This window comes from Pezoporus occidentalis, unplaced genomic scaffold, assembly GCF_034315485.1.
Source record: "Pezoporus occidentalis ecotype Australia unplaced genomic scaffold, CSIRO_AGI_Poc_V1 ctg48, whole genome shotgun sequence".
Classification (NCBI taxonomy): Eukaryota; Metazoa; Chordata; class Aves; order Psittaciformes; family Psittacidae; genus Pezoporus; species Pezoporus occidentalis.
The window spans coordinates 428,569-455,560 of NW_026915813.1; the positions used below are offsets into that span (position 1 = coordinate 428,569).

Consider the following 26,992-nt stretch of genomic DNA (forward strand, 5'->3'; position numbering starts at 1 on the left):
GAGAAAGTTTTCTTATATCTTTGTTACACTTTAGCACTATGTAACATGGAGAATACATGTTTGCCTATTTTAGCACACAAAAGCAACCGTGTCCTGCAGTTCGCACACTATATTTGTCGCATAAAATCTAGTAAATATTGTAATTACCTTATTTTCCAAGTGTGTTTTTTGGTGTTAAATCAACTGTACAAGCAAGTCACACTTTTAGTCTTCTGAATCACCTCAAGAATTCCTATTGCTTCCTATTTCAAAAAAGAGGAAGAATAGGATGATTTTTCTTTGCATTGACTATCCAATTAAAGCAACAAGGTGGCAGGAATGATATCAATTCCTATGAAAGCCCTGCTGTTTGATGCATTGCCTATCAGCCATTTGTAGGCTCTCCATCTGGGAATTGTGGCATAGTAAGCTATAGCAAGGAAATACAGAATAACACAGAAACAGACTTCAATTGTTGACCTATTTTTGGTAGTCCACTGTTTCTGGCAGAAGCTTAAATGAATCTCAAGGATTCACTTGTTATGGGGGTGCCAAAACAGAAAGCTATAATATAGAGAAGGCAGGAAAGAGGAACTACTTTTATTCTGCTGTTGTTTCTAGTATCCAAATAAAAATTCTCTGTTTCACCCACCAAAGTCATATCTAGCATGTTGTTTCTACAACAGATTAAAACAGATCAGGAAAGTTTCCATCAGTATTCCTGGCAGTTATTTAAGAAATATTTGTAGGTAAGAACTGGTTACTTATCGTGTCTTTGATTTCTGCTATGTCAACCTCAAAGCTGATATTAAAAGTAAGAAGTAGGAAAATGTTCCAAAAGTCATTCTGTTCACTACATAAAGGATGAAGATGATGGTGCATTTTGATAAATGGATGTTGCTGAGGATATGTAGAACGGTCTATAAATGTTATGTCACAGTGTTTTCTTGCTGGTAAGCCTTTGTTTTGAAAGGGGATTCCTCTGTGGCATGATCTGTGCTTTTTCTACCTTGGCCATGATGCATTCACCATATTTTTATGTTGAAGCTTTTGTTTAGATTGCTTTTGCTTTCTGGTGATCCTTTTAAATACCTTTGTCTTGTAATATGGTGTATTAAGTGAAAACACAATGGGTTAAAGGAGAGAGCAAATGATGTAAATAGGGTACAGTGTTTGTTGCCGAGGCGTTCTCGCTGTCAACAAGTCAAGTCCTATTCACAAAAGGCTGCATTTGTGTCACCTTTATTTATGTGTAAATAAATTCCTTGTGCTGCTGGAAATCACAGAGACTCTGATACCAAAGCCAGTATCACATTCTCAGAAATATAAGTCTGGAAGCAAGAATGGGAAGATGTGATGATCTTGCATGTAATTTGTATGCCTGACAAATAGATGTCTTACTGACAAATTATAAATCAAATATGGGTATAGAGTTTTAGAGGAGAAAACAAGGTGCTGTACTAAAATGTCATGGGTTTTCTGAAAGAATTATGCATTTTTAATACTTGAACATTTGGTGATAAGAATGAACCTCTTCCCTCCTTCCTCTAACTGTTGATTAGAATAACTTCTGACAAAAAGCCAGTGGTAATGTATATTCCCATTACAAAGCATTTGCCAAGCAAAATTTCTAGCACCACAGTAAACTTACAGATGTGCTCATCACTGTATTCCCAAAGGAACTGGCTTTTATTTGGGTCATTATTTGATTTATGCTTAGTTATTTAAAATCCAAAAAGCCTTGGTTCCATAAAAGTCTTCAAAATATGGATCAACTGCACAAGGGTAGAGAGAGGGGTTCTGAAATATTCTGGGAAACTGTTTTGCTCTTACCTTTTTCTAAGGATGTGATTATTGTTTATTATCTTTTTTTTTTCTCTGAAGATTATAATCGGACCCTGCTTTTTGCTGTTTAAGGTATAGAGAACAGGAGGAAAGGCTGGTGCCTCTCTTTTAAGGAAAAAGTATTTATTTTGAGGATCTCAGCCCTTGTAGTCTACAGACCCTGAATGTATGGACTGTACTTGACATTACAACAAGTGTCTAGAGCTATTCTACTTTCCAAGAAGAAATCTCAACTGTCTGTCTGCCTTAGTTTTTCTTTTAAACCTTCTGCAAGTAATGCATTCTGTTTAAGAGCTAAAATGGACTAAGGTGTCTCAGATGAACAGATCTGCCTAAAAACCCTGAGAATCTGAGTGCTTTGACTGTTCTGGGAATCTAAAAGAAAGGGTGCGGGTTGGCATCAGTGTTTACTCTCTTACCTTTAAATTTGTTACTTTCAAGATATGATGCTACATGACATAATGTATTTGAGTTTTTAATTAAAAAACCCAAGCAAGGAACTTGAATACTTACTGGTCTTTCCTGACGATCTGTGAAGTGTTGACAAGTATTGCAAGTCATTGTCATGTAAACAGAAATAAAACCTCAATTTCTGTAACACTGAACTTGCATCTGGAGAGCCATTATATAATTAAGAACATAAATGAATCAACTTTCCTTATTTAGCCTGTACTGCCACAACTGCAGGATGTGAATATGTTGGTGACTTTATTACATTGAGTGAAATTAGTAATTTACTGAACATTAGCTCATCTGCTAAATTATTTCTACAATAGTTTTTGCTTCTTTGAGGAGCTTGTGGTGAGCATGATGTATTTTGAGTTCTGAATGAATTTGAACAAGTGTGGTTTATGCTCTAGTTGTAGATTAACAGGTACGTTTCCACAGCAGTAGCTTCCCCTCTATATCCTTCCCCCCTGCCATTAGAAGTAGATTTAGCTTAGCGGTTGCTGGAAATGAGAAATTAAGTATCCAATTATTTTCAGTTATTTTTGTATTATTATATCTTTTAAGAAGCTATAGAAAGATTACTGAGGATTATTGGGTTGTAGGTTCCCAGTGGTTGCTGGTAATTCATTGTGAATAGCATTCTAACAACTTCTAGTGACTGGCACAATTGAATGTTTCAAATTTGTGATAGTTTCTGCAAGACTTATTGCCAATTAGTCTTCTTTTTTAATCTCATGGTTATGCTATGCCACAGAAACATTCACTTTTTAAAGTAGATTGTCACATTCCTATACTATTTTTATCATTTATGCTATTATTACTGCAACTTGAAATTGCGAGTTCGTAGAATCATAGAATGGTTTGGGCTGGAAGGGACCTTAAAGTTCGTCTAGTTCCACTAGAGCAGGTTTCTCCAAGCCCTGTCCTATCTGGCTTTAAACACTTCCAGGGATGGAGCATCCTCAACTTTTCTGGGCAATCTGTGCCAGTGTCTGGTCACCCTCAGAGTTAAGAGCTTCTTCCTTATGTCTAACCTAAATCTACCCTCTTTCAGTTTAGAGTCACTACACATTGTCTTATGACTACATCACCTTGCTGAGGGTACACTCAATTCCACCATCCATGTCGCTAACAAATATGTTAACTAGCACTGGTCCCGGTACTGATATCTGAGGAATGCCACTTGTCACTAGTTTTCAGTTGGACATCAAGCCATTGACTGTAACTTTTTGAGTGCAACCATTGTGCCTATACTCCTTATCCACTGACTGATGCATCATCCATCCATCAGATTTATGTGTTTCTAGTTTAGAGACAAGGATGTCATGTGGGACAGTGTTAAATGTTTTGCACAAGTCCAGGAAGATGATGTCAGCTGCTCTTTCCTTTTCCGCCAATGCTATCGCCCTGTCATAGAAGGCTAACAGATTTGTCAGGCATGATTTCCTCTTACTGAAGCCATTTTGTCTGTCACCAATCACTTTCTTATTTTCCATGTGCCTTAGCACAGTTTCCAGGAGGATCTGCTCTATGGTCTTTTTGGGCACAGAGGTGAGACTGACTGGTCTGTATTTCCCCAGGTGTTACCTGGATAACTTTGGAATATGAAGTTTTTTTGGTTTTTCTCTTTTTCTTTTGACTCTTGTGAGCACTTTTCTGTTTTGTTGGCATCTGCCTGGCCTGATTCCACTCATTACTTGTCTTTGACAAGTAAATTCATGCTTTCTCTGAGATGTTTCTATACTTACATATTAGCATGGGAAAACATTCTCTTTCCTTTCTATTCAAATGTATTCATACTGTTTCCTGAAGGCCAGAAGAAAGTGACAACATTTTTGTTTATATTGGAATATTAAAAACCAGGGCAACTCAAAAAGGATGATGTAAGTAGGGTGAAATCAGATGTATCTGACATCATAAAGGTTGGGGCTCTTGGCCTCCCTCTCTTCTTGAGGAGGTTTGTTACTATATAAATAAATTGAATTCTTCTTTTTCAAACTTCTGTGCTACTTAAGGATGCTGACTAAGCTGTTTCAGCACTTTGATCTCCTGCCATGATGTGACCCTAGCTGTACTTTTATCCTCTTCAAAAGTATTCTCACAGCAGCGGATTTGGCCCTAAGGAAATGATTATGCTGATTTTTTTATTTTTTTTCCTCTCGCCATTAAATACTGCCTAGATGGCTGTCTTTGTTGAACAAATAAGCTGGTAAACTATTCCCTGAGGATTTAGTTTTTAAGCCAGTAACAACCGAATTGACTCTGTAACCTTAAACACACTACTAGAAATCAGTGTGATACTTCCCAGCAAAGGAAATAATTGAGTTACATTTTTGGGGCTGGTACCATTGGATGCAGGCCTGTGTTTTATGTGAAATACAGCTTTTTGTGAAGACTTGAACTATGTACATGGTAACAGAAGTATCCATCTTGTTACAGCACTCTTCAGATAACCATATCCTGGCTAGCTTCTAGCTCTCGCCCAAAAGGCAGGGAGCTGAGCTATACATTGCTGAGATTTGTCTGAATCACATTTACCTAATAACTGACTTACACTTTAACACAGAGGGCATATGATGAAAAGGTTTATTACTGGGGAGACTTTATTCTCCTTTCCATACTCCACAGTGTAAATAAAGATTCTTTTATAGATGTTTAGAGATTCTAGGGAAACAGAGGTAGATGATACTCATTAAGGATCTTGTGTGTCTTCTAGTCATTAAGCTTTCAGAGTGCTATTTTCCATAAAGATATCTCCATAAAGGTAATTTTATTTCTGCAAACAGATTTTTCTATGCATAAAAAGTATCAAACTAACGTATAGTACATATCAACAAAATTTGAATGTGCCTGTTGTTTCCCCTTATGATCAAAACATGTTGAAATGCTATCAAGAAATGTGACATGAAAAAAAATCAAAGCTATATGCATCTCCTGATTAGTGGTGTTGGTGTTTTGGGTGTTTTTTATATTTATAAAGCACCATGGCAGTGGCCAGTCTACATGTGAAAACTTATAAATGGCTGCTGTGACAATTTAAGCCTCTAGCTCAATCCCAAGTAACTTGTGTTGAAATGGAATACAAATTTAGTGTTAGTTAATACAGAGTTAACAGTCTTTATTGACCTGATCTAATTATGATCCTGTTTTCATCAACCATCTAATAAAATTAGACTCTGCATAGGTGTTCTTAATGGAAACAAGATGCCATATTTGTAATTTTGCATGATGTCTTATTCTGCTGTGCTTTATTACATTGTGTAAATATTTTCTTCATTGCATTGCTACCATCAAAACTGTTAATTAAATCTGAATTGGACTAAATCTCTTTTCTTTTGTTTAACAGATGATGTCACCAATATTGTTCAGAAATCCGTCCTTGCTGATGAAAAAGAGAATGTGCCAAGAGGACTAGGAGTTTTGGAGTGGAAAGTCCCACTACAAACATACCTGGTGACTTACCTACTCGTGCTGCTCAGTCTTCACCTCTTTCAGCTAAAGTCAAACCCAGCTGCCTCAGAAACTTGTGGACAAGAGTATAAAGGTACTGTGTGTTGCCACTGCGTTGGCTGGGTAGGAAGAAAATACATCTACAATAATGATGTTATCAATTTATTAGATGCAGTTTGAAGCTTCAATTTTAACTTTTTTCACTTTGTGTACACAGATAGACTTGAATCCCAACCAGATTTTGCAGGCACTAAAATAAACTATATTTGTACTAAGTTTTTGCTTGAATGTATTTCTCTTTATACAGAGATTTTTGTGTTCAGTAAATAAATTTCTTGATTACATGAACACTTCCTAGCTCTCATTTCTTTACTAATTTTGTAAGGCATTTCTCCCTTGCCCATTGCATCTAAAATGTGCAGTCCAAATTGTTGCTCCATGTTGTATTTATCATATGCTTGCTAAATTGACCACTGCCTTACTTTAGCTATACCTGTCACCACTAATAAGGAAGAAAGGCTTTAATTGCTTTAGTCACAGTTGGATGCTAAGCTGATTTGACAGACTTTCCCAACCTTCTGTTGAATTTTGAGTTTATAGTATGCACATGTCTGGGTACTTAGAAGACACCTATATATACAATGCATAAAACCCCACAACAATGTTTTGGTTGCTTCAAGAACCATCTGCCATATGGGGAAAAGTAGCAATTTCCTCCTATTAAAGAAGTATGGTAAGGATGACAGTTTAACATGGTGCCTAATTCCTGGCTTTTTCATCTTGTGGTAGTCCTGCAGTGGAACTGCAGTGATGATACAGTTACAGGATTAGAAATATTAGGAGAACTAGGCAGTCCGCACTGTGTAACTGTCCTTATTGCAGCAAAATGCCATTGGACCCTAAAAATGATCTTTTTATCTGGAAAGATGTGAATATAATTGAGGTCTGGCAGAAAACTGTAATGCAGAAAGACAAGGAACTGCAGTAACCCAGGAAATACCCTTTCCCAGTGGATATTTTGCAGTTCACATATTGAAATTTTTGCCTCTGCTGCTCACAAACTTTGCTGATATATTTGGTGCAGTGCAGGCTGACACTTACTTTTTCACTTCTGAATGGAAGGGTAAAGTATGACCCTAAGTAAGACAGGTGCAATGGGAAATGACCTGTGTGAAATGAATGTGTGGTCATTACTGAAAAAATCACTAAGAAGGAAAGAGTAAAGTAAAAACTGTAGGACATAGAACATGCATTACGGCCCATCTGGATGGTATTTGCTTGTCTTCTATGACACTCAAATACATCTAATAGTTTATTAGTGTCTTCAATTTTAATGCTTTAGAGAATTTCATTGTAGTAAAGTCAATATAAAGCAACAGATAAAGAGTGAAAAAAATATGCCTGAAATGATTTGGTGTTCGTGAATTAACTTTTACTATAGAGAATAATTAGCTAAATTTGTTTTGGGAACAGCAGATAAACTAATGTGATCCTAAAATCTCTCTTTTGTGATTGGGAGGGCAGTTCAACATTACTTCTGATTGGGTTTAACTCTTTATGGTAAATGCATGAGGACTTTCAGTCATAGATGTATCTAAAAAAAAACTGATCTTCATATCTACTTAATAGTAACAAAGTAAATGATGCTGATGAAAAGAATTTAAAAAACCCTTAAAAGCAGCGGCTGACTGTTATAACTTGGCTGTCTGCTAAGGGGAAGGCGTTTTGATTTTTAAATCTCAAAGGAATGCTATTTACAGATTTATTCCCCCCCCCCCCCCCCCCCCCCCCCCCGTTGTCCTTTGGTCTGCCCCATTCCTGTACATCCAAAAAGTTGAACATAGATTAACAAATTGCTTTAGACTTAATATTTTATTTAGATGACTCTGCATAATGAAAATGAAATGCTCAAAACATGTGCCTTCAACAAACACTGTATTTTGGAAACTGATGTTATCATGTGCCAATTACCTATAAGGAGGCTTTCTATTTCTTGGAACTAGCTTACAAAAATTTGAGCAGAGGAATTTCATCCTCTGTATTGCTTATGCACATTAACCCAACGCTACCGGACCCCTCTGGTCCCTATTTACCTTATTTGGCTAGACTGTTTCTGCTATCGCCAAACTATATTCTCAGAATGGTGGTGTAAACGCAAGCATTTGTGCGGAAGCATTATTTGTGCACCATGCAGCTTTGTGTGGGCACTTTGCTTTACAGAGAGACTGTCCTCTTCTGTGAAAAATCAGGGTTGCTGCCATGTGTTTGGTATAGGACCGGGCACGTTTTTTCAAATGTATCTTTATTTGTTTTGCTGACTGATGGTGAAATTTATAAAAATGATATTTTTCCTCTCTCTTTAAATTGATGGAAACTAAATTTAGATAAACTTTGATATTACTCTATATTTCCATTTCTTTTCTTAACTTCCTTTGAACAATCTGTCTGTACTAAGCCTCTGTACAAATATTACTTATGGTCCCTGCTATGTGATTACAGATCCATTGTTCTTCAGACATGCAAAACAAGTACTATAACATACTTGTGTCCAAATTGTTTCTCTACTTGCAAATATAACAAGCTAGTACATTCGGGTAGCTGATAGCTATATAACTGCTGGCACAATTCCCACACGTTTTACCATTAGATAAGTCTGTGGCTGGTAATGGTTGTGTTGAGATAAGTTAGGTAACATTTCACTTAGTCATCTAGAAGTACTTCTCTGTGTTGAATGTTTGGAAGAGGTGTTAAAACTAAGCAAACTTTTATGGCACCTCTCATATATGACTTACTGACCAATATTAAGCATAACAGATCTTCAGTCTATTATGAAGCTGCATGTATATTCATAAATGAGTATGAATGGAAAAAGAAGGCATGAACCTTGAGAAAGCTATAACCTACCTGGTATGAATTCAATAAGTAGTTGTGACAGACTGAAGTTTGCAGTTTTGACAGTTCTTTAGGATTGTAATACCTTGGAATACCTGGTGCTTTTTCTTGATAAATAGTCTCTCAGGGTTATCATTGTCTTTCTAGCTTTTTGTTTGTTTTTCTCTGCTCTTCCATTCAATTAATTTGTAACTTCAACAGCTCTGAACAATGTGTTGTGAATATTGAATAGCTCTGATAATGTGATTTGATTATGGCAATAATATATGGGGGGATAAGGCATGTTCTATGCATAGCATTGTGTAAATGTTGATTTCCCCGGAAATATTATTGAAGGACACTAATTACCTCAACACCTGAAACTTGTTCTTTCTGAAGGAAACTCATCCTGTGCACATACACACATACTATATTTATACATATTTATATTCAGTATATTATGAAGTTCTTTGTATTAGAAGTAGTCTTAAGCAAAAATATATTTAAAAATGTGCCTTTATGTGTTTCAGTATCATAACCAGCTTGCAGAATAATAAGCTATTTCTGGTTGATGGTCAGTACTGCAGTTCTGCAATCAAGCACCCTAGGATGGCATGACGTATTATTTTGAGGAAACTGCTTTCTATCAGACTTTAGTTTAATTCATGGAGACCTCTCTGGTTCTTTTCTGCCTTGTGTGATCTTTTTTCACATCCTACATTTTACATAAAATTTGGAGTTGGTGTGCCTGAAAAATGTTACATACTGAAACACTTCCATGTCCCATCTGAAGTCACTTTTTGTTTGATGTGGACAGTATTTCATGCTTGTGTCAAAACCCACACTTTAAGCAAACTAGAAACTCTTCCTCAAGTTTGTTTGAAAAGTTACTTAGGATGTGAGTATCTTTAGTAGAATCACATTTATTAACATCACCTAGCTCTTGTGTGTGTTGGTTATAGCAGGAAGCAGAAAACAGGCAAATAAAATATAAGAACTAATGTCTCATAGGACCATATGTGTGAGTATAGAAATTGAATTGAACAAAACAGAGCATTTTCTAGTTAGCAAATATAACACAGTGCAATGAAAGGGGGAAAAGAAAAAAAAACAACCCTTTGCAGTGAATGTTCTCTTTTGGTTTTGGGTGGAGCTGAGTAACATAAATATAACTTATGACTGCAGAATTGACCAGCAGTGCTCTGATTTGTGTTGGAAAATTGTTCATCAGAGATGTTTGTCGATACAGTATTAGCATAGGGTACCAGATGGTGCCAATTTCAGGTATTCTCCTAAATCCTGTTTTATTCACTTTCTGTGAGTTTATTGATCTTGAAGAAATACATTGTGTCAGTTCTGAACCCTGAAACTTATTTCATGGATTGAATCTTTGTGATGTCTGTACCTGAATTAGTTTTAGATATTGAGCAACTGTTTAGAGCCTGTATACAAACTAACAGATGCATTTATTGTCTAATCACACCCAGAAGTTTCATTTGCTATTGAAAATATATCATGTTTATCATTACAGTGCCGTGTCCTGGGGACAGTACAGGTTCATGATCCAGGAAGAATTCTCTCCCTTTACACTTTGGGAAAGGGGCATAAGAGAAGCTGAAAATGCAGTTTTGTTAAAGAGTGTGACAGAGTAGTATGTCTGAAAGGGATTCCTATGTAGACAGAATGATGGGTTTTTGCATGTGTGCTCTGAAGTCAGGACTATCAGGGATGCAAATCTGTATTTAGTCCTGAAGGTGGAAAATGTTGAAGGGTGGAGGGAATCAGAAGTAATTAAATGATTTGACTAGCAGAAAAGTTTAAATTTGATTACTTGGCAACTCCTGAACACAGTGCTGTGCAGGCTTGATAAGCATGTTTGCCACAACCCTGTTAGCCTGTGCACTACTACTTGCTATTAAAACCAAAGTAAAAGGGAAGGAAGCAGGGAGAGGGAAATAAATTTTGATTGACTTGTATGAAATCTAGATTAAAACTAAGAAATGCAAAGGGGAACCTGGTGAGAGAACATACTGACAAGTGTCCAATCTGTAGCAAAGACATTTCTACTGCTTCATTGAGGAGCATGCATTTGTGTATTGAGGAAATACTTTATTGCTTTCTGGTTGTTTCAGAAAAGAGGTGGGAAGGGATTCATAAGAGTTATCATACTTTCTGTGCTTCTGAGACTTAACATAGTATTGTTTTGCCTTTGGCATCAGTTGCAATTTATTCTGTCAGTTCAACAGTAGTGATTTAATATTTCTGTGCTTTTCAGGAAGCTGGAAAGCTGACTTCCAGTCTTTCTCAAATCAGACAACCTGTGTTAAACTACTTGCAAGAGTGTAGTGGTAACAATTTCCTGCACAGGCTTGCTGGATGTTATTGCAACCCAACTATAAAGTGAAATTTGATAGTAGAAGGGAGGTGGAGGGTATTGGGCCATTTTAATTTACTTTTCAACAATCAAAGATTTAGAAGTAGGTCCTCTATTAGAGACAACAGGAAGGAAAACCATTATTTGGCTGTTTACTGATGAAGACCTGCATATCTCAAATAAAACATCTAGTAATTCTTTATCCTCAGTCCCTTTGTGAAGTGCTGGTGAAGATCTTTATGATTTGGTGTTTACAGATTTGTACTGCTAAAAAAATATATATAGTATATTTTTGTAGCAAAGCCATTTGAATTGCTATTCCCTGGGAAGGGACAGAATGTGGTCTCACTTAAGAGTACACAGTTTTCATATTGCTCACTGGAACAGGCAGCATTTCAGCATTTTCCCTTTCCTGTACAAGGGCAGCATATTCACGTAACACCTAAGTCTTGATCTGTGTGTAACTTTCAGGTTTCATCTTGCCTATTTTTATTCTTTTTCCTCTTCTGATATGCACTTCTCTTCCTTTCCTTTCTTTGTGTGTTTGAGAGCTAGTGGTTGTGAGGAAAGAACACAAAACCAGCAGATATAACTCTTAAAGCTACTGATAAGAAGTGGGCTACATCACTGAGAAGATAAGCCCTCTTTTTTTCCTTTATTAGAGTCTTCTTAAGCATCCTCCATTCTGGTAGTTCATTTTCAAGGGTATATGCCTTCCACCCACCTCATCCCTCTTTCGCCCCCTCCCCCTTCCTGTTTTAGAAACAGCTAGTTCAGGTTTTGCTAGTATAGGTTTGCTATATAACAGGTGAAAAATTGTGGTGTTACTATGGTAGGAGTGCTAACCTTAGCCTTAAACCAAAATCTTATTCAGAGATGCCTTAAACCAAAATCTTATTCAAAGATTCACATGAAGTTTAGGAAGATGAAGGGTGATGTGGAAAGAATAGCTCTTTTGGCAATACCCACTTCCATATTTTTCCACACTAAGACCAAAGGTGCCTGTAAGGTCACTGCCAGCACCCTAATTTTTTGAGGCTTTCTTATGCTTTTTTATTCAATCTCCATTGCTGAGGTGAGTAGCTCGAGAGACGAAACCTTCAACACCGGAGCGGGGGGAGATCAGCGTCCAGGAGCCTCAACTCAGAGCGGCGAGAGCCACCGAGGGAGCCTCAAGTCCTCGACAGGACCTGCCCAGGAGCCGGCAGCTCAGCTGACGCCAGCAGGGACTCACAGGGGGCGGAGCCAGGAGCAGCGGCACCAGCCCTGAGTGGGTAAAAACCAGCCCCAGGGAGCGCGGCGAACAGAGCGGGTGGAGGCAGTTTGTGGGCAGGCGGGAGGGGTGAAAAGCCCTCGTCGTGTGAGCAGGGCCCGGTCCGGGAGCTCTGCTCTGGCTGCCCCGGCGGTGGCAGCGTAGGCACCCAGAGAGAGGCGGTGAGAGGGGAGGCTGCAGTGCAGAGCTCGGGGTGTAGAGAGTGCCTGCACTGGTCTGGTGAGGGGAGGGTGCACAATGGGCAGGGCTGCACTCGGTGCTCCCTGGTGGAGGTCCTCCTGCAGCAGGGGCTGAGCTGCGGGATGCTGTCAATAGACTGCGAGATGTCAGGGAAGCTGAGAGGAGGCAGGAATGCTTGCTGCCGGCCCAAACTGTGCAGGGGCCTCGAGCTTCACCTCTACCTCATGGAGGAAAGAAGGAGGCCGTTAACCCGGGAAGCTGGGAATTAGTGACAAAAAAAAAAAAAAAACCAACAAAAAAAAAAGAAGGAAAAGGACAACCAAAAGCAAGGGGCTTCCCCCTAAATCCCCTGTCCCCACGCAGAACCGCTTCGCTGTCCTGCAGGGGGCTAATGAGGAAATGCAGTCGAGCCAGAAGCAGCCGGCTGATGCACTGCTAAAGAAGATCTCTGCTGGTGCTACCAGGAAAAAGCGGCGGGTCGTAGTAGTTGGGGACTGTACACTGAAAGGGACAGAAGCACTCGTCTGCCGTCCAGACCCCGTCTCAAGGGAGATGTGTTGCCTACCGGGGGCACGGATCAGGGATGTGGCAGGGAGGCTGCCTGCTCTAGTAAATCCCACGGACTATTACCCACTCCTGGTGATACATGTGGGTGCTAGGGATATAGCTAGTAGTAGCCTGGGGAACATAAAGAAGGACTACAGAGCCCTGGGGGAGGTGGTTAGGGGCTCTGGAGCTCAGACAGTCTTTTTGTCAATTCTCCAGGTTACAGGGGAGGACCTAAAAAAAGCTAGGAGGATTGGACAGGTTAATAAATGGTTAAAAGGGTGGTGTCATAGTCAGGGGTTTGGGTGTCTTGAACACGGGACCCAAGCTTGTAGGCCAGGTCTAGTGGGGGCTGGTGGAGCTGGTCTGATAAAGAAGGGAAAGAGCAGTTTTGGTAGGAGGCTTGCCAGACTGGTCAAGGAGGCTTTAAACTAGCTGTGTTGGGGGAGGGGGCCATCATTCCATCCCAACACACCCAGTCAGTTGCCAGCACCTATAACAAATGCTCGGAGCAATGTAGAGATATCCCAGCCGCTCCAGCCAATGAGCCGGCTTCAGCTGGAGCTCGGCTTAGATGCCTCTATACAAATGCCTGTAGCATGGGGAACAAACAAGAGGAATTAGAGATATGTGCATGTCTACGGGGGTATGATATAATAGGCATCACAGAAACATGGCGGGATGGCTTCTATGACTGGAGTGTTGGACTGGAAGGTTACAGGCTCTTTAGGAAAGACAGGCCTGGCAGGCGGGGAGGGGGAGTTGCCCTTTATGTTAGGGATAGGCTGGAGAGTATGGAACTCTGTCTGGGGACAGGTGAGCAGTTAACAGAGAGTTTGTGGGTCAGGGTTAAAGGGAATATAGCTATGGGAGACATTACTGTGGGGATCTGTTACAGGCCGCTTGATCAAGGAGAACCTGCAGATGAAGCACTCCATAGACAGATAGGAAAAGCCTCATGCTCGCCAGCCCTTGTTTTCATGGGGGACTTCAACCACCCTGACATCCATTGGAAGGACGGTACGGCCCAGCACAAGCAATCCAGGAGGTTCCTTGATTATGTAGAAGACAACTTCCTTCTGCAAGTAATAGAGGAGCTGACAAGGAGAGGTGCCATGCTTGACCTTGTGCTCACCAACAGGGGAAGGGCTCGTTAGAAATGTGACGCTCCAGGGCAGCCTTGGATGCAGCGATCATGAGATGCTCGAATTTGAGATCCTCGGGACAGTGAGAAGAGCGTGCAGCAAGCTCACTGCCCTGGACTTCAAAAGAGCAGACTTTGGCCTCTTCAGGAACCTGCTTAGGAAGTTTCCATGGGATACAGCCCTAGAGGGCAGAGGGGCCCAAGACTGTTGGTTGATATTCAAGGATCACCTGCTGCAAGCTCAGGAGTGTTGCATCCCAACCAGAAGGAAGTGCAGCAGGAGGGCCAGGAGACCTCCTTGGATGGATAAGGAGCTCCTGAGGAAAATTCAATTGAAAAAAGAGGCTTATAATAAGTGGAAACAAGGACAGTGGGCATGAGAAGTGTACAGTGATGTTGTCCGAGAAGCTAGGGACCAGGTTAGGAAAGCTAAGGCCCAGTTAGAATTAAACTTAGCTAGAGGTATTAAAGATAACAGGAAGGGATTCTACAGGTACATAGCAAATAAAAAACAGACTAGGGAGAATGTAGGCCCCCTCAGGAAGGTCTCGGGAGAGCTGGCTACGCAGGTTTTGGAGAAGGCTGAGGTTCTGAATGACTTCTTTGCCTCAGTCTTCACTGGCAAAGGCTCTGACCAAACCACCCAAGTCTTGGAAGGCAGATGCAGGGACTGTGAGAATGAAGGCCTTGTGCCCACTGTAGGAGAGGAACTGGTTCGAGACCATCTTAAAAATCTGAACATACACAAGTCCATGGGACCTGATGAAATCCATCTCTGCAGGTCCTGAGAGGAGCTGGCAAATGAAGTTGCTAATCTGCTGTCCATCATATTTGAGAAATCATGGCAGTCAGGTGAAGTTCCTGATGACTGGAAAAAGGGAAATATAACCCCCATTTTCAAGAGGGGGAAAATGGATGACCCGGGGAATTACAGACCAGTCAGTCTCACCTCTGTGCCTGGCAAAATCTTGGAGCAGATTCTCCTGGAAGGCATGCTAAGGCACATGAAAATCAACAAGGTGCTTGGTGACAGCCAGCATGGCTTCACTAACAGGAAATCCTGCCTGACCAATCTGGTGGCCTTCTATGATGGGGCTACGGAACTGATGGACAGGGGTAGAGCAGTTGATGTCATCTACCTGGACTTGTGTAAAGCGTTCGACACTGTCCCACATGACATCCTTGTCTCTAAATTGGAGCGACATCAATTTGATGGATGGACCACTCGGTGGATAAAGAACTGGCTGTATGGTCGCACACAAATAGTTGTGATCAATGGCTCAATGTCCGGCTGGAGACCAGTAACGAGTGGCATCCCTCAGGGATCGGTGTTGGGACCGGTCTTGTTTAACATCTTTGTTGCTGACATGGACAGTGGGATTGAGTGCGCCCTCAGCAAGTTTGCCAATGACGCCAAGCTGTGTGGTTCGGTTGATACGTGGGAGGGAAGGAATGCCATCCAGAGGGACCTTGACACACTTGTGAGGTGGGCTGATGCCAACCTCATGAGGTTTAACCATGACAAGTGCAAGGTCCTACAGCTGGGTTGGAGCAATCCCAGGCACAGCTATAGGTTGGGCAGAGAAGAGATTCAGAGCAGCCCTGCTGAGAAGGACTTGGGGGTGTTGGTTGATGAGAAAATGAACATGAGCCGGCAGTGTGCGCTCATGGCCACGAGGATGATCAGGGGACTGGAACACCTCCCGTATGAAGACAGGCTGAGGAAGTTGGGGCTGTTCAGCCTAGAGAAGAGAAGGCTGCGTGGAGACCTCATAGCAGCTTTCCAGTATCTGAAGGGGGCCTATAGGGATGCTGGAGAGGGACTCTTCATTAGGGACTGTAGTGATAGGACCAAGGGGTAATGGGTTAAAACTGAAACAGGGGAAGTTCAGGTTGGATATAAGGAGGAAATTCTTTCCTGTTAGGGTGGTGAGGCACTGGAATGGGTTGCCCAGGGAGGTTGTAAATGCTCCATCCCTGGCAGTGTTCAAGACCAGGTTGGACGAGGCCTTGGGTGACATGATTTAGCGTAAGGTGTCCCTGCCCACGGCAGGGGGGTTGGAACTAGATGATCTTAAGCTCCTTTCCAACTCTAACTATTCTATGATTCTATGGTTCTATGCCACTGTTGGGAATGAGGTATGGAGCTGGACAGAACTGAATATTAAGATCACTTCATAACAGAAATTATATAAATATGAATGTATTTTACAGAACTGGACACGAAGTTAGTGTTCCAACTGTATCCTGTTTATATGATAATGTGACTTGATTTTCATCCATGGTAAAAGATGATTTACAAAGCCAGTTGGACCTTGCGGGGAACAGCCTTCTTTGCAGGCACTGTGGGAAGAAAGAGCTTGTGTTCATAAGAAATGAAGCATAAACATCTTTATTTCAACTACAGGGACTCCTGTAACCTATCGGTGACATATCTTGGCCCCAACTTTATGTGCTGTTGTCATGGTCTGAAACTGTACTGTCTCTTTGAAACAGTATACTGAAATGATAACTTGATTTCCCAATGAAGGAAGCAATGTATAGGTAAAAGGGGTAGGGAGGTTTTCATCAGAGTGAATAATAATTATTTTTTTAATCTTTCTAAATGACAAAACCAGCCTGACTATGACAGGGTTCAACAGTTTGAGATACCCTGCTAGCAATGCTGTACCCCCCCAGAATTGGGTACTCCTGTAAGTTTGACTTGCAGCTTGCTTACTAGAAAGGTCAAAATTGCATATACAAGTAATCTCTGTTCTGTGCCTAACCATTCTTTCAAATTCAGGAAGCTTTATTTCCATATATGTGTGTATATATATGTGTGTGTGTGTGTGTGTGTACACGTATATTTTTGTGTGTGTGTGTGCATTGATTAAATTCTGAGCAACAAAATACTTTGGATAATTAATCTAGGCAGCAGTCAGTCTATAGCAATCTGTCACAGAGTAATTCTGGAGTTTTGTATTTATATGTAACTGCATGTTTCTCTCTTTAAGCTGAGTTTGTTTTTCAACATTCTGAGGAATGTTATCCTTAAAATTATGCTTTCAATACATGTATCTGGATAAAAGTATTTTTTTGCAAGTCTTCAACACATATCAGCTCTTAGCATCTTCAGAAAGCACATTTGTATTTCTGGTGGCCAACTTGCCAACAGCCTTTCCTACAAGACTGGTGCAGTTAAAATCAAATTTGCTGGCACTTACCCGCAGGGTATTTTATTGGTAGCCTCCTCACGGTGGTGAAGCATTTTCAGTTTGCGGATATTGGAGAATGGTTACACAAAGGAAGTCTTTAGTTCACAAGGGTTCTTCTCTGTGCCTTTCTGGTGCTTTGTTGTGCTTGTCTCTGTGCTGTTTAAGCTGAGAAATAAATGAAAGCTTGTCTCCAGGCTCTTGCTGTGTGAGTATCTAGCTGTGCATTTTACTGGCTGCTGTTTCAAGCTGCTGCACTGCTCCCTTTTAGGACGTTGTGAGAAGAAAGATGCTATTTTCTGGCTGAAATATCCAGTTTAAATATTTTATCCCAGTTGTGTCAGCCAGTCACCAGAGTGACTTAAACTATGTTCACTCCAATGACCACTCAAATATCAATGCTTGAAACACCAATATTAGCTGGCTGATTATCAGAGCACTGAGGAAAGTTATGAGGAAAGTTAACAGATCTTGTGACGCAGTTGTGCTTTTGTGGGTGCTGATTTTGATGATTCCTGCCAACTAACAATTGGAAACTCTTGCTGGGTTCTCATAAACGTCATTTCTCAGACTCTATTCAGTCTCTTGTATTTTAAAGTTGTCCTCAGAATGTCTTTCTGAGGTAAGCAAGTGTGATATCTGTTTTACTGAGAGGTTAAGTGATTTGTTTGTGTTTGTACAAGGAATCTGTGACAGAAGTGTAGCTGGAACCAGAATCCATGAAGCCTTAGCCTATGTGTTGTCCATGAAAGGCAGTGATTTGTGATGGGATATTAAAATGTGTGTGCATTCCTGGGGCAACGGGAATTTCCTGAAATACTGTGGAGTCATGGAACATCAGCAGATCACCTTTCCTGAGGTGCCATTGAAAAAAAAGAATGGAAACCATTACTATCCTTCACATAAGAGCTAACTGCATTACAAATACTGTGCTCATCCACAGGGTATCTATCACCTGCGGTGGAAACTTCTGAGTAAGGTGTTATAAAAGCTTACCATACGCTACACTGGAATCTCTACAAAGCGAAGAAGTTACCTGTGTTCATCATGGCTTAGCAGATTGTTATGATGAGCTCTTTTGGCAAAGCAACAATGAAAAATGCTTAGAGATTCTTGGTGACTGCTTTCCAAACAGTTTGGACCTATATGTACATTGTTATTAAAGCAAGAATGGCTCAGGACTGTAAGCTGTGAATCTGCAAAAATGAATGTGGAGTTAACACGATTTTTTTTTTTTAATCAAAAATAAATAAAAATATTTATAAGTGGTACTTACAAAAGTGTTCCACTGTAAGGGAACTCTGCATTTCCCTAAGTGGGATAGGATTTAAAATAACCCTTAAAAGCTCTGTTGTTTTAGGAATAGATCTGTGTCTGTAGGTATATTATGAATAGATATCTAAAATGTGACTAGTCTATAATATATTTAGAAAATTATTCTGCTAACTAGTTGTATGTTTTGTCTGGTTTGGTTTTGGTTTGTGTTTTTAATTGCTGGGAACAGTATTATTTTACATCCTGTAGAGATGCTTTTGCTTTTATCTGTTTGGTCGTATTTTATTATATAGAACTGAGAATTGAAGCAGGAAATGAAGGCCATCTGAACCTTGTGAGAAATATGCCTTGGACATTGGGAGCTATGAACATTGTCATTCCCATAGGGTCACTGGTTGATTATCATTATTTTTTTGAACCACAGCATAGGTGAATTGGCAGTTACTTCTGAAGTTAACCTTATAGAAGTGTCTGCTGCATTTACCATTGTTAGGTGTTAGGATAATAAAATTTATTTTAAACTTCTTGAATATTCAGAGTTTTGCTGATGTCGGTATATTCTTAGCACATGTTCAAAAGCATAATAAGGGTTATGGGCTAGCACATAGTAGACTCTGCAGTGTTATAAGAGAAAGGTTGAAAATAAAATGACACTACTGATGTGGAAGTGAAATGTTTAGAACAATGTTTTGAGATTTAATATTTTTTTTTTTTCAATTCTAGAGATTACTTCAAAGAGTGGTGTTGAAGCCTTTAATTTTAAGGCTAACTTAAGTGCTAAATGTAATTTAAACAGCTTTAAATAATGTATTTTTAGAACCTGACTTTTTTGAAGATGGACACCAGCATGATTCTGCTACTTGATTGTTGGACTCAAGGCTTTGAGTGATGGTGACCTTGTGATAGCATATGAACCCGACAGTCACTGACAGTTAATGCATGACCAGGAGTTCAGTCCATATTTATGAAGTGCATAAATATAAGTTTAGTTATTCATATTGAATGGTATACTATCTTCATAATTTAAGAACATGGTGCAGTCAGGAGACATAATTGTTACCAATAAAAATATACATGGTAGTTTCAAAACACTCCAAATTTAACATCTCTTTTTATGTTATCTTAATGTCGTGTATCCGCATAAAACAGTTACCTCGCTCTCTCATTTTATTGGTGTAGAAGCGAAATATTTATTCCAAACTGTAATTGAGATGGGGGCAGAAGGGGATCTAATGAGGTTAAAATTCATGTAGCCAGGCCAGTAAGGGATGGCTTTTGGTTTCTGTAATTAAGTTAACCACCTACTGAATTAAATCATATATAATCTGACTGCATCTGGAATTTTGTTTTAGCAAGGGTTTCAGGAATAATTCCTCCATAGTATCTGAATAACCCAGATGGCCTCTGAGATAAGGAACAGTTCATTTCCCCTTCCGAGACTGTAAATGCTGTGGCGTTATTATAGATTGGATTTGCACATCTATATTATTTTAGATTTTCTTTAGAAATTACCAGCAATTTGAATTGGCAACTGATTTTGAATTGAAATTTTCCATACAGTTATGGATTTTGGATGAAATATATTAAGTAGTTATTAGTTTTAGTCTTTAGCATCAGAGAAACTCCACAGATTAATAGCATAAAATTTTTTTATTAAGAACAATACTTTCTGAAGTTTCTTCTGCTCACTGAAGGGTGCTTTTTTCAAGTTACTGTAAGAATATTGCTGATTTATTTGTCTCGAAACAACCAAACAATCGTGTAAAATCATAAAACCAAAATCATTGTTTGTTTTGCAATTAAAATCTAACTTTCCTGTTTTTTCTCAAATTGAGTATTAAAAATACTCAATATAATGAATTTAAGGAGCAGATTAGATTTTGAGATAAAAGACATCTGTTATTATAAAGGAAAACAATTATTTAAATTAAGTTTTTCTAGCAAATAATTGGCATAGCTTGTCTTTTTTCATTTCCTCTTTATGAATGAAAAAACTCGATGGGAATGTTGTCAGAGACATATTTAGTGTCCTCAGTTCTGTTTACTTTTTGTCTGTTTTGACTTGTCATTTTAAGCAAGATATTTAACTCCTTGGTTTCTGTTTACCAGTCCTCAAATAGGAGAAAAAACCTTTATTAATATATATAAAAGTATTTATATACTCTCTCTATATATACTCTATATAATGCATACAGAATGTATTTAGTTGAAGTCAACAGATGGTGCTTGTCTGTGCACGCGTGAGATATTCATTATTAACCCTTTAGAAAGTATGTGCTAAGAATGCCTGTAATTTTCATTCTAATGCAGTTTCTAGAATAACTCCCAGGTAGGAGTATGTTTTAAAGAACAACCTTTTGATAGGAATTTGGTAGCAATTTTCTTGGAAATATAATTCTCCAGGAAGGTAGTTCAGTATTAAAGTAGGAACCCACCTGCTTTGTAGGCAATTTAATGATGAAAATTATGTAGATTTAAAATACTGTGGATATTTAAAATGAGTAGAGGGTTTGGAAACTAATTCAGCATTGATTGCATGTGTTGCTCAGTTTATTCTTGTGGAGCAGCAGGTTATTATTAAAGGAGAGCAGAGGGGAAAAAACCCTGAAGATTAAGCTTCCATAACTACCCATGAAGCAAACTAATCGTGGGATTTCCCAATTATTGCAATTAGGGTTCTTTGTCTGCTATTGATATTCTTCTTGAATATAACATAAAGCTGATTTAAATAATTGAATACTTTGTAAGCTTAGAGGCATGCTGGGGAATGAAAATGAAGTTAAATCACCTTTGTGTTTTGATTAGGGCATTTCAAGCAGCATCAAACATGAACATAAGCAGTTTTTATATATGATTTTTAAGAAGTAATTTTAAAATGTTTTTCCAGTTTTATGATTCATTTTCCATATATCCTGATGCTGTAAGACTCGTTGATAATTATAAATAATATAATTATGAAATATCAGTGATACAGTAATGTGAGAAGTGCTTCCTTATTTCTACAGGAAATAAACCATTCCCACTGAAATATCGCCAGCCTCAGTTAATTTGTGGCTGTCCCTATGCCTCTTGGAAATCCTGAGCATGGTCCAGACAGGTCTTGAACAAGATATAATTTCTGTTTATGTGCTATATTCATCATAACTTTAAAGAGTTTTATTTCTGTGGACACCAGATTATTGTTGATGGGGTTTAGAGTAGATGATGAAATATTTTTATATTTCATATATATAAATATAATTTATTTTCTGATCTTTTTCTTTCAAAGTCTAGTACACTACACAGTATAGTCTATACTACAAGGAAGTTCAGTGTGCTTTAAGACTGGATGTAAAGTCTGATGGTTGTTTCTGTTCTATGCGGTAGCCTAATTCTGTTCCCACTGCTTTGTTTCTTCCAGGACATGAGAGACTGCTCCTGTGATGGCAGAGATTTGTGTGAATGATTTTGTTGCATACTACATGGCTCTTCAATGCTGAAAGCAGGAGGCAGTAGCTGGTAGCTCAGTGTGGAGCAAAAGAAGTATTTTAAACTTCAAAAACAATTATGTCAAAGAAAAGTCGTGCCAAGGGAGAGAAGTCCGACATGGATATTGAAGCCCTTCAGGCTGCTAATGAGGAGCTACGAACTAAACTAACCAGCATCCAGATAGAATTCCAGCAAGAAAAAAGCAAGGTATTTTTCTGTATTTTCTGATCATTCTTCCTAACAGTACCACTGTTACAAACCAGCAGAGCTTGAATCTCAAACTAATTCGCTACTAAAATGCATTAGCCATAAAGGAAAACCGTGACAAATGAAATCGGAACCACTGATGAACTGAAATTGTTGCCAAGCATTTTAAATAATGTGCAAAGGGAAGTAAATATCCCCAAACATGCAGTCACCAAAATTTGCAGTCACAGCAATACAAATGGCATTATCTCAGTGTGACTTAGAGGCAACAGGGGAGTTTTGTATTTGATTTTAGCACCAAAAACTATATGTTGTAAACAGAAGTGTCTTCAAAGTCAACATCAGCACCATATTCAAAGCTTGTCACTTTAAATTCTCATGGAAAATGTAAATTAATTGGAGATGATCTGTGTAGGTGTCTTGATTTGATTTGCTGGGGTTATATGTGCCGTTGCTCTGAGATGTTCAATGATGCATCCTATTTTTAATGAAGCAGATCCATCAATATTTGTCTACCTAGCACATTCAGTAGATATTTTTCTCTTTATTTTGTCTTATTTCTATTTTTTCCTGTCACTTTTTATGTAGAAATACAGATGTGATTTTATTATAATCTTAATTATAATTGCATTAAAGAGCGTATAAAGTTACCTTACCTTGGGCAGAAGAATTAATTAATTTTGAGTGTTTAAATTAATCAGATTCTAAAAATCTACAAAAAGATTCCACAAACCCTAAGAAGAGTTTAGCCCTTATATGCCTCCAAGTTTAATGCTTTCCCTGTAATATGTCAAATTTAATTCTGATTCAAGTAAGAATAAAGTGTAGCTACAAGACCATAACAGCTATAGGAACATTTCTATAATTAGTCTGCTTATTTACCTATATCCAGTCTGGTAAGAGTTGCTTCCGTTTGGTTACCTGTTTATCTATTTACAGTTTGAGGATTGCATCTTTTCTTGTGTGTTGTGGCTGTTATAGGAGATACGTCTGTGTAAAGCATACGTATATGTGCAGAGAAATGAGTGAGCTCATGTATGTAATGTGTAGGTGAATATGGAAGAGGAAATTACAGCCAGAGAGCTCTACTAAGTACACAGTACAAACTGTAGTAAATTCTGCAGCATGTTGGATGCCTTTCTGGAAGGGTGAGGGCGGAAGAAGTCTTCATTGTCTTTCACACAGCTTTGCTGTGTTTGCTTTAAATCACTTAACTGAAATTGAACTGTGTATTTGATTTCCCACCATCAGGACAACAGCCTGCTTTTTGTGTGTGGTAGTTGCATAGATGCCTTGACCGACAAGATGAGTAAATCAAAGACATAGATTTTCCTCTTTGAACTGTAGGTTAAAAATCAGTAACAAAACCAACTGAAATTATGACCTGGTATCAGAAAAGTGAAAACACTATGCCTAGAGAGATCTAAATAAATTAGATGGCTCTATTGGAACAGAGGTAAGAGAGGACGTATTAAAGCTGCTAAACGGACAGCTCTTTGGCCCATGGGAGGTAACTGCATTAGAAAAGGTAACAAACTCTTGTGGGGCCAATTAATTTAATTTAATTCTCCTCAACTATTTTGTCTCTCATATAAATGTCTATATTAATGATTTAGCTGAGGAAGAACCTTCTAATTGATGAGAGACATCACTAATGGAAATTAATTTTTAACTTCTGCCTGCAAAATACCTGTTTCCCTGGAATAAAATGTTTACCTGTGAGACATTCAAAACTCTGTGTATATTTCCCAGTTGATTTCATTTCATTTATTGTTGAGCCATTTAAAGAAGATTCTCCTGTAAAATTGTTCTTTTCCAGGCTTATGAAGTTATGCAAACTGATGTTTGCAGTTCTCTGAATATTGTGGATCTAGCTAATGATGTTTTGTGCCTCTGACTTATGAGCTGCTGGATTGGTTTATGTTGCCTAAGGGTTGAAGCAAAAGTTATGGCCCTGTCTTAGATCTCTTGTACTGTCCCTTGTTTTGAGAGTGCTTGTTTGACTGGTTTGGGGAGCCTGTTGACAGACAGCATGTCCTCCTGGGATTGTAGGTTTGCTGCCACCTGTGTAGAGTCTGGAGAAGGAAATGCATGAACTGAACACAGGCTCACGCACTGCCCTCTCTGCTACTGGAAAGATTTGGAAGACATCCAAAATTTGGGTATCATATAACAAAAAAAGTTGATCAAAGCACAAAAATTATACTTCTTTTAACATGAATGGAAGCAAGAATCACTCTAACTGAACTCCCAAGTCCAGTGCAGCAAGCACAAGAAGTGCAGTGAATGAGCATGGTTTTGACAGTCAGAGTCAAGAAAATGTCTATCAATCAGCTCAGTAGTTCTATAAAATGCCTAAGCTGAGATCCATCAATGTTTTGGTGGAAGTACTACAAAGTACCTATTCCTACCATGGTCATTAGCAAATATTAGAAGATAGCCTTCCAATACTTCAGGTGATATTTTGTTCTTGATAGCAAGGTGTTTATAGTGTTTGCTGTAACTATTGCTTCGTTTTCACCAGCTTCTGCTGTTGCTTTTAAATATCCATATTCTGCTTGTGACTACACATTTATAGAGTTGAGATCAGAACACATCTAGGAGTTAGGATAAATGAGATGCGTCAGCTCAGTTGCCATTGTATCACCTCACGATTTTATATTGGTTTTCTGAGTACTGTTTTTCCTAGATTTCTTTGGGTTTTTTGACCTTTGATGTCAGATGTTGAATATGTGTGTAAGAGTGATTCCTTATAGGTTGAAAAAATAAAGTATCTATTTTCAATATGTGAAATTAAACTGGGACAGCATGTTATACTGTCAAAACAGCTTTATTTACTGGGGACTTAAAAAGTCATATGGGAAAGAGTTATGGGCAGTATGTATGGAAGAACTCTAGGTACAGCTTTTGATTTGAGGATCCAGACATACTGAATACATATATATACATATAAATGAACATTAGTCCCATCTGCTAAGTATGGAATAAGAAAGGAGCTGGTTAGCTTACTGAACTATAAGGAATGTATTGAATAGCAAGGAGGCACTAGGGTTTTGCATTTCGGAATGAAATATGGTAACCCTCTTGGAGCAGGGAAATGGATGAAGTATTGGTGAAGCCATGTATAATTTCTCCTTTCTCTACTGACTGGAATCACAAGGAAGCACATGACCTTGGGTAGGTTGTTTCCTGAGAACAGTTGAAGGGCATTTGAATTCAGCTCTTCTCTATGCTTGACATATAAATTTTAAACTCTCAACACTTGAAAAATTAATCACTAAAACAAGAGAATTTAGACATCTGTCAAACATTGAACAGTAAGTAACAAAGTTATTAAGAATATGTGGTGCTGTTACTTCAATCGGAATTCAAAATTGAGTGAATATGCTAGACATGATAATGCAATTTCTAACCCTGTAAAACATAAGTGGGGAGGTGTGAGACATCAATATACAGATATTAAGCAATGATTATCATTAATTTGGAAGAATCAACAAGAAAGTATTAGGAATAGTGCTGGCAGCAGGTGGAGGGAGGTGATCCTTTCTCTCTGCTCAGCACTGGTGAGGCCACATCCAGAGTACAGATATCCAGTGATATTGTGATTGTATTGTTTTAAATAAAATCCTTCTATCAGGTGTTGTTCAGACATAGGAAAGAGAAGAAGCAACAACTTCGGGGCATTATTTTCCCAAGAATCCACCTTCTGCTTTGTCAACAATTTTGTATCAGTGTGCAGAGATTATTAACAATTTCATTTAGAAAGAGAAAAAATACTTGTTTTATCGATGCCTTGATATCCTGCCTGACTTTGTTTTCCTATTGACTTAATTTTTTATTATGCTCCATGTTCAGCCTATGAACAGAACTGTTTTCTTCATTAAAATAAAAAATAGTGTTAAAAACTAAAAAAAGACAAATTGCTTTAAAGTTTAAATTAATTTTGAAACTGTGACTTAAGCATATGGGAGAATGCCACACTACTATTTTCATTCAGTCCGTTGTTCTGGAAGCCAGAGGTGCAGATCTGCACAGTGTGCAGGAGAAAGGGATGGAGAGAATGCGGGAAGGGCAGCTTATTGATTTCAGGAAAGATCCAAGAGACAGATCTAACTTCCCACCTTCTCTGAGAAGACCCAATAACAAGAAAAGATTTCTAAGACCTTGAGAATTAGTATGCATGTTTTTTACTGGGTCATGAGGAATGAGAGGCATTTAAGATGCCGTGTGAAAATCCAGAGGTTTTAGAAGGGTTCTTATTCTTCTTGTTTACCTTGCTGAAGCTTTTCAGTAAAATGACTAGTGATATATGATAATACTTAGTTACTTAGAGTAGTTTAATACATGTTCTCACAGACAGCAAGAATTCGTATGGATGGTGTCTTCTCTCAATTCAGTGAAAGATGAAAATGAGCAAGTACTCCTTCAGTATTTCAGAATGTTTCTTGCATATTTAAAGTCTTTTTAGGAAGTCACATTCATTAATGTGTTGTATTCAAAACTGACTGTTGAATTCTTTATGTACAATATTACTAATTTTAAATTATTGTAGTTCTGGAGCGGTATTAACCTTGGTTATGTATGCTATTATACAGTGTGTTGTCCTGTGTATCATTACTAGGTTTCATTGCTCAGTTTTATTTTGATTTTCTTCTCTCATAAGTAAGGAAATAATTAATAGATTTAAGCAGATAATGAGTGTTGTTTCATTTGTAAATCCACTCATCCACTGGTGA

At 38.6% G+C, this 26,992-nt stretch overlaps 1 protein-coding gene across 3 annotated transcripts in view; it reads left to right on the plus strand.

Annotated features, from left to right (window-relative positions):
- Nucleotides 1-26,992, plus strand: part of JAKMIP1 (janus kinase and microtubule interacting protein 1) — a 139,302-nt gene that overhangs the window by 38,434 nt on the left and 73,876 nt on the right. For 2 of the 3 annotated variants that reach the window (XM_062636343.1, XM_062636344.1), the window contains exons 2-3: nucleotides 5,621-5,818; nucleotides 21,982-22,256. In XM_062636343.1, the coding sequence (XP_062492327.1) occupies nucleotides 22,128-22,256 (129 nt within the window). In that variant the 5' untranslated portion in view covers nucleotides 5,621-5,818; nucleotides 21,982-22,127. Of the gene's footprint in view, nucleotides 1-5,620; nucleotides 5,819-8,447; nucleotides 8,632-21,981; nucleotides 22,257-26,992 lie in introns of those variants that run through there. The other variant, XM_062636342.1, reaches the window with a different exon arrangement.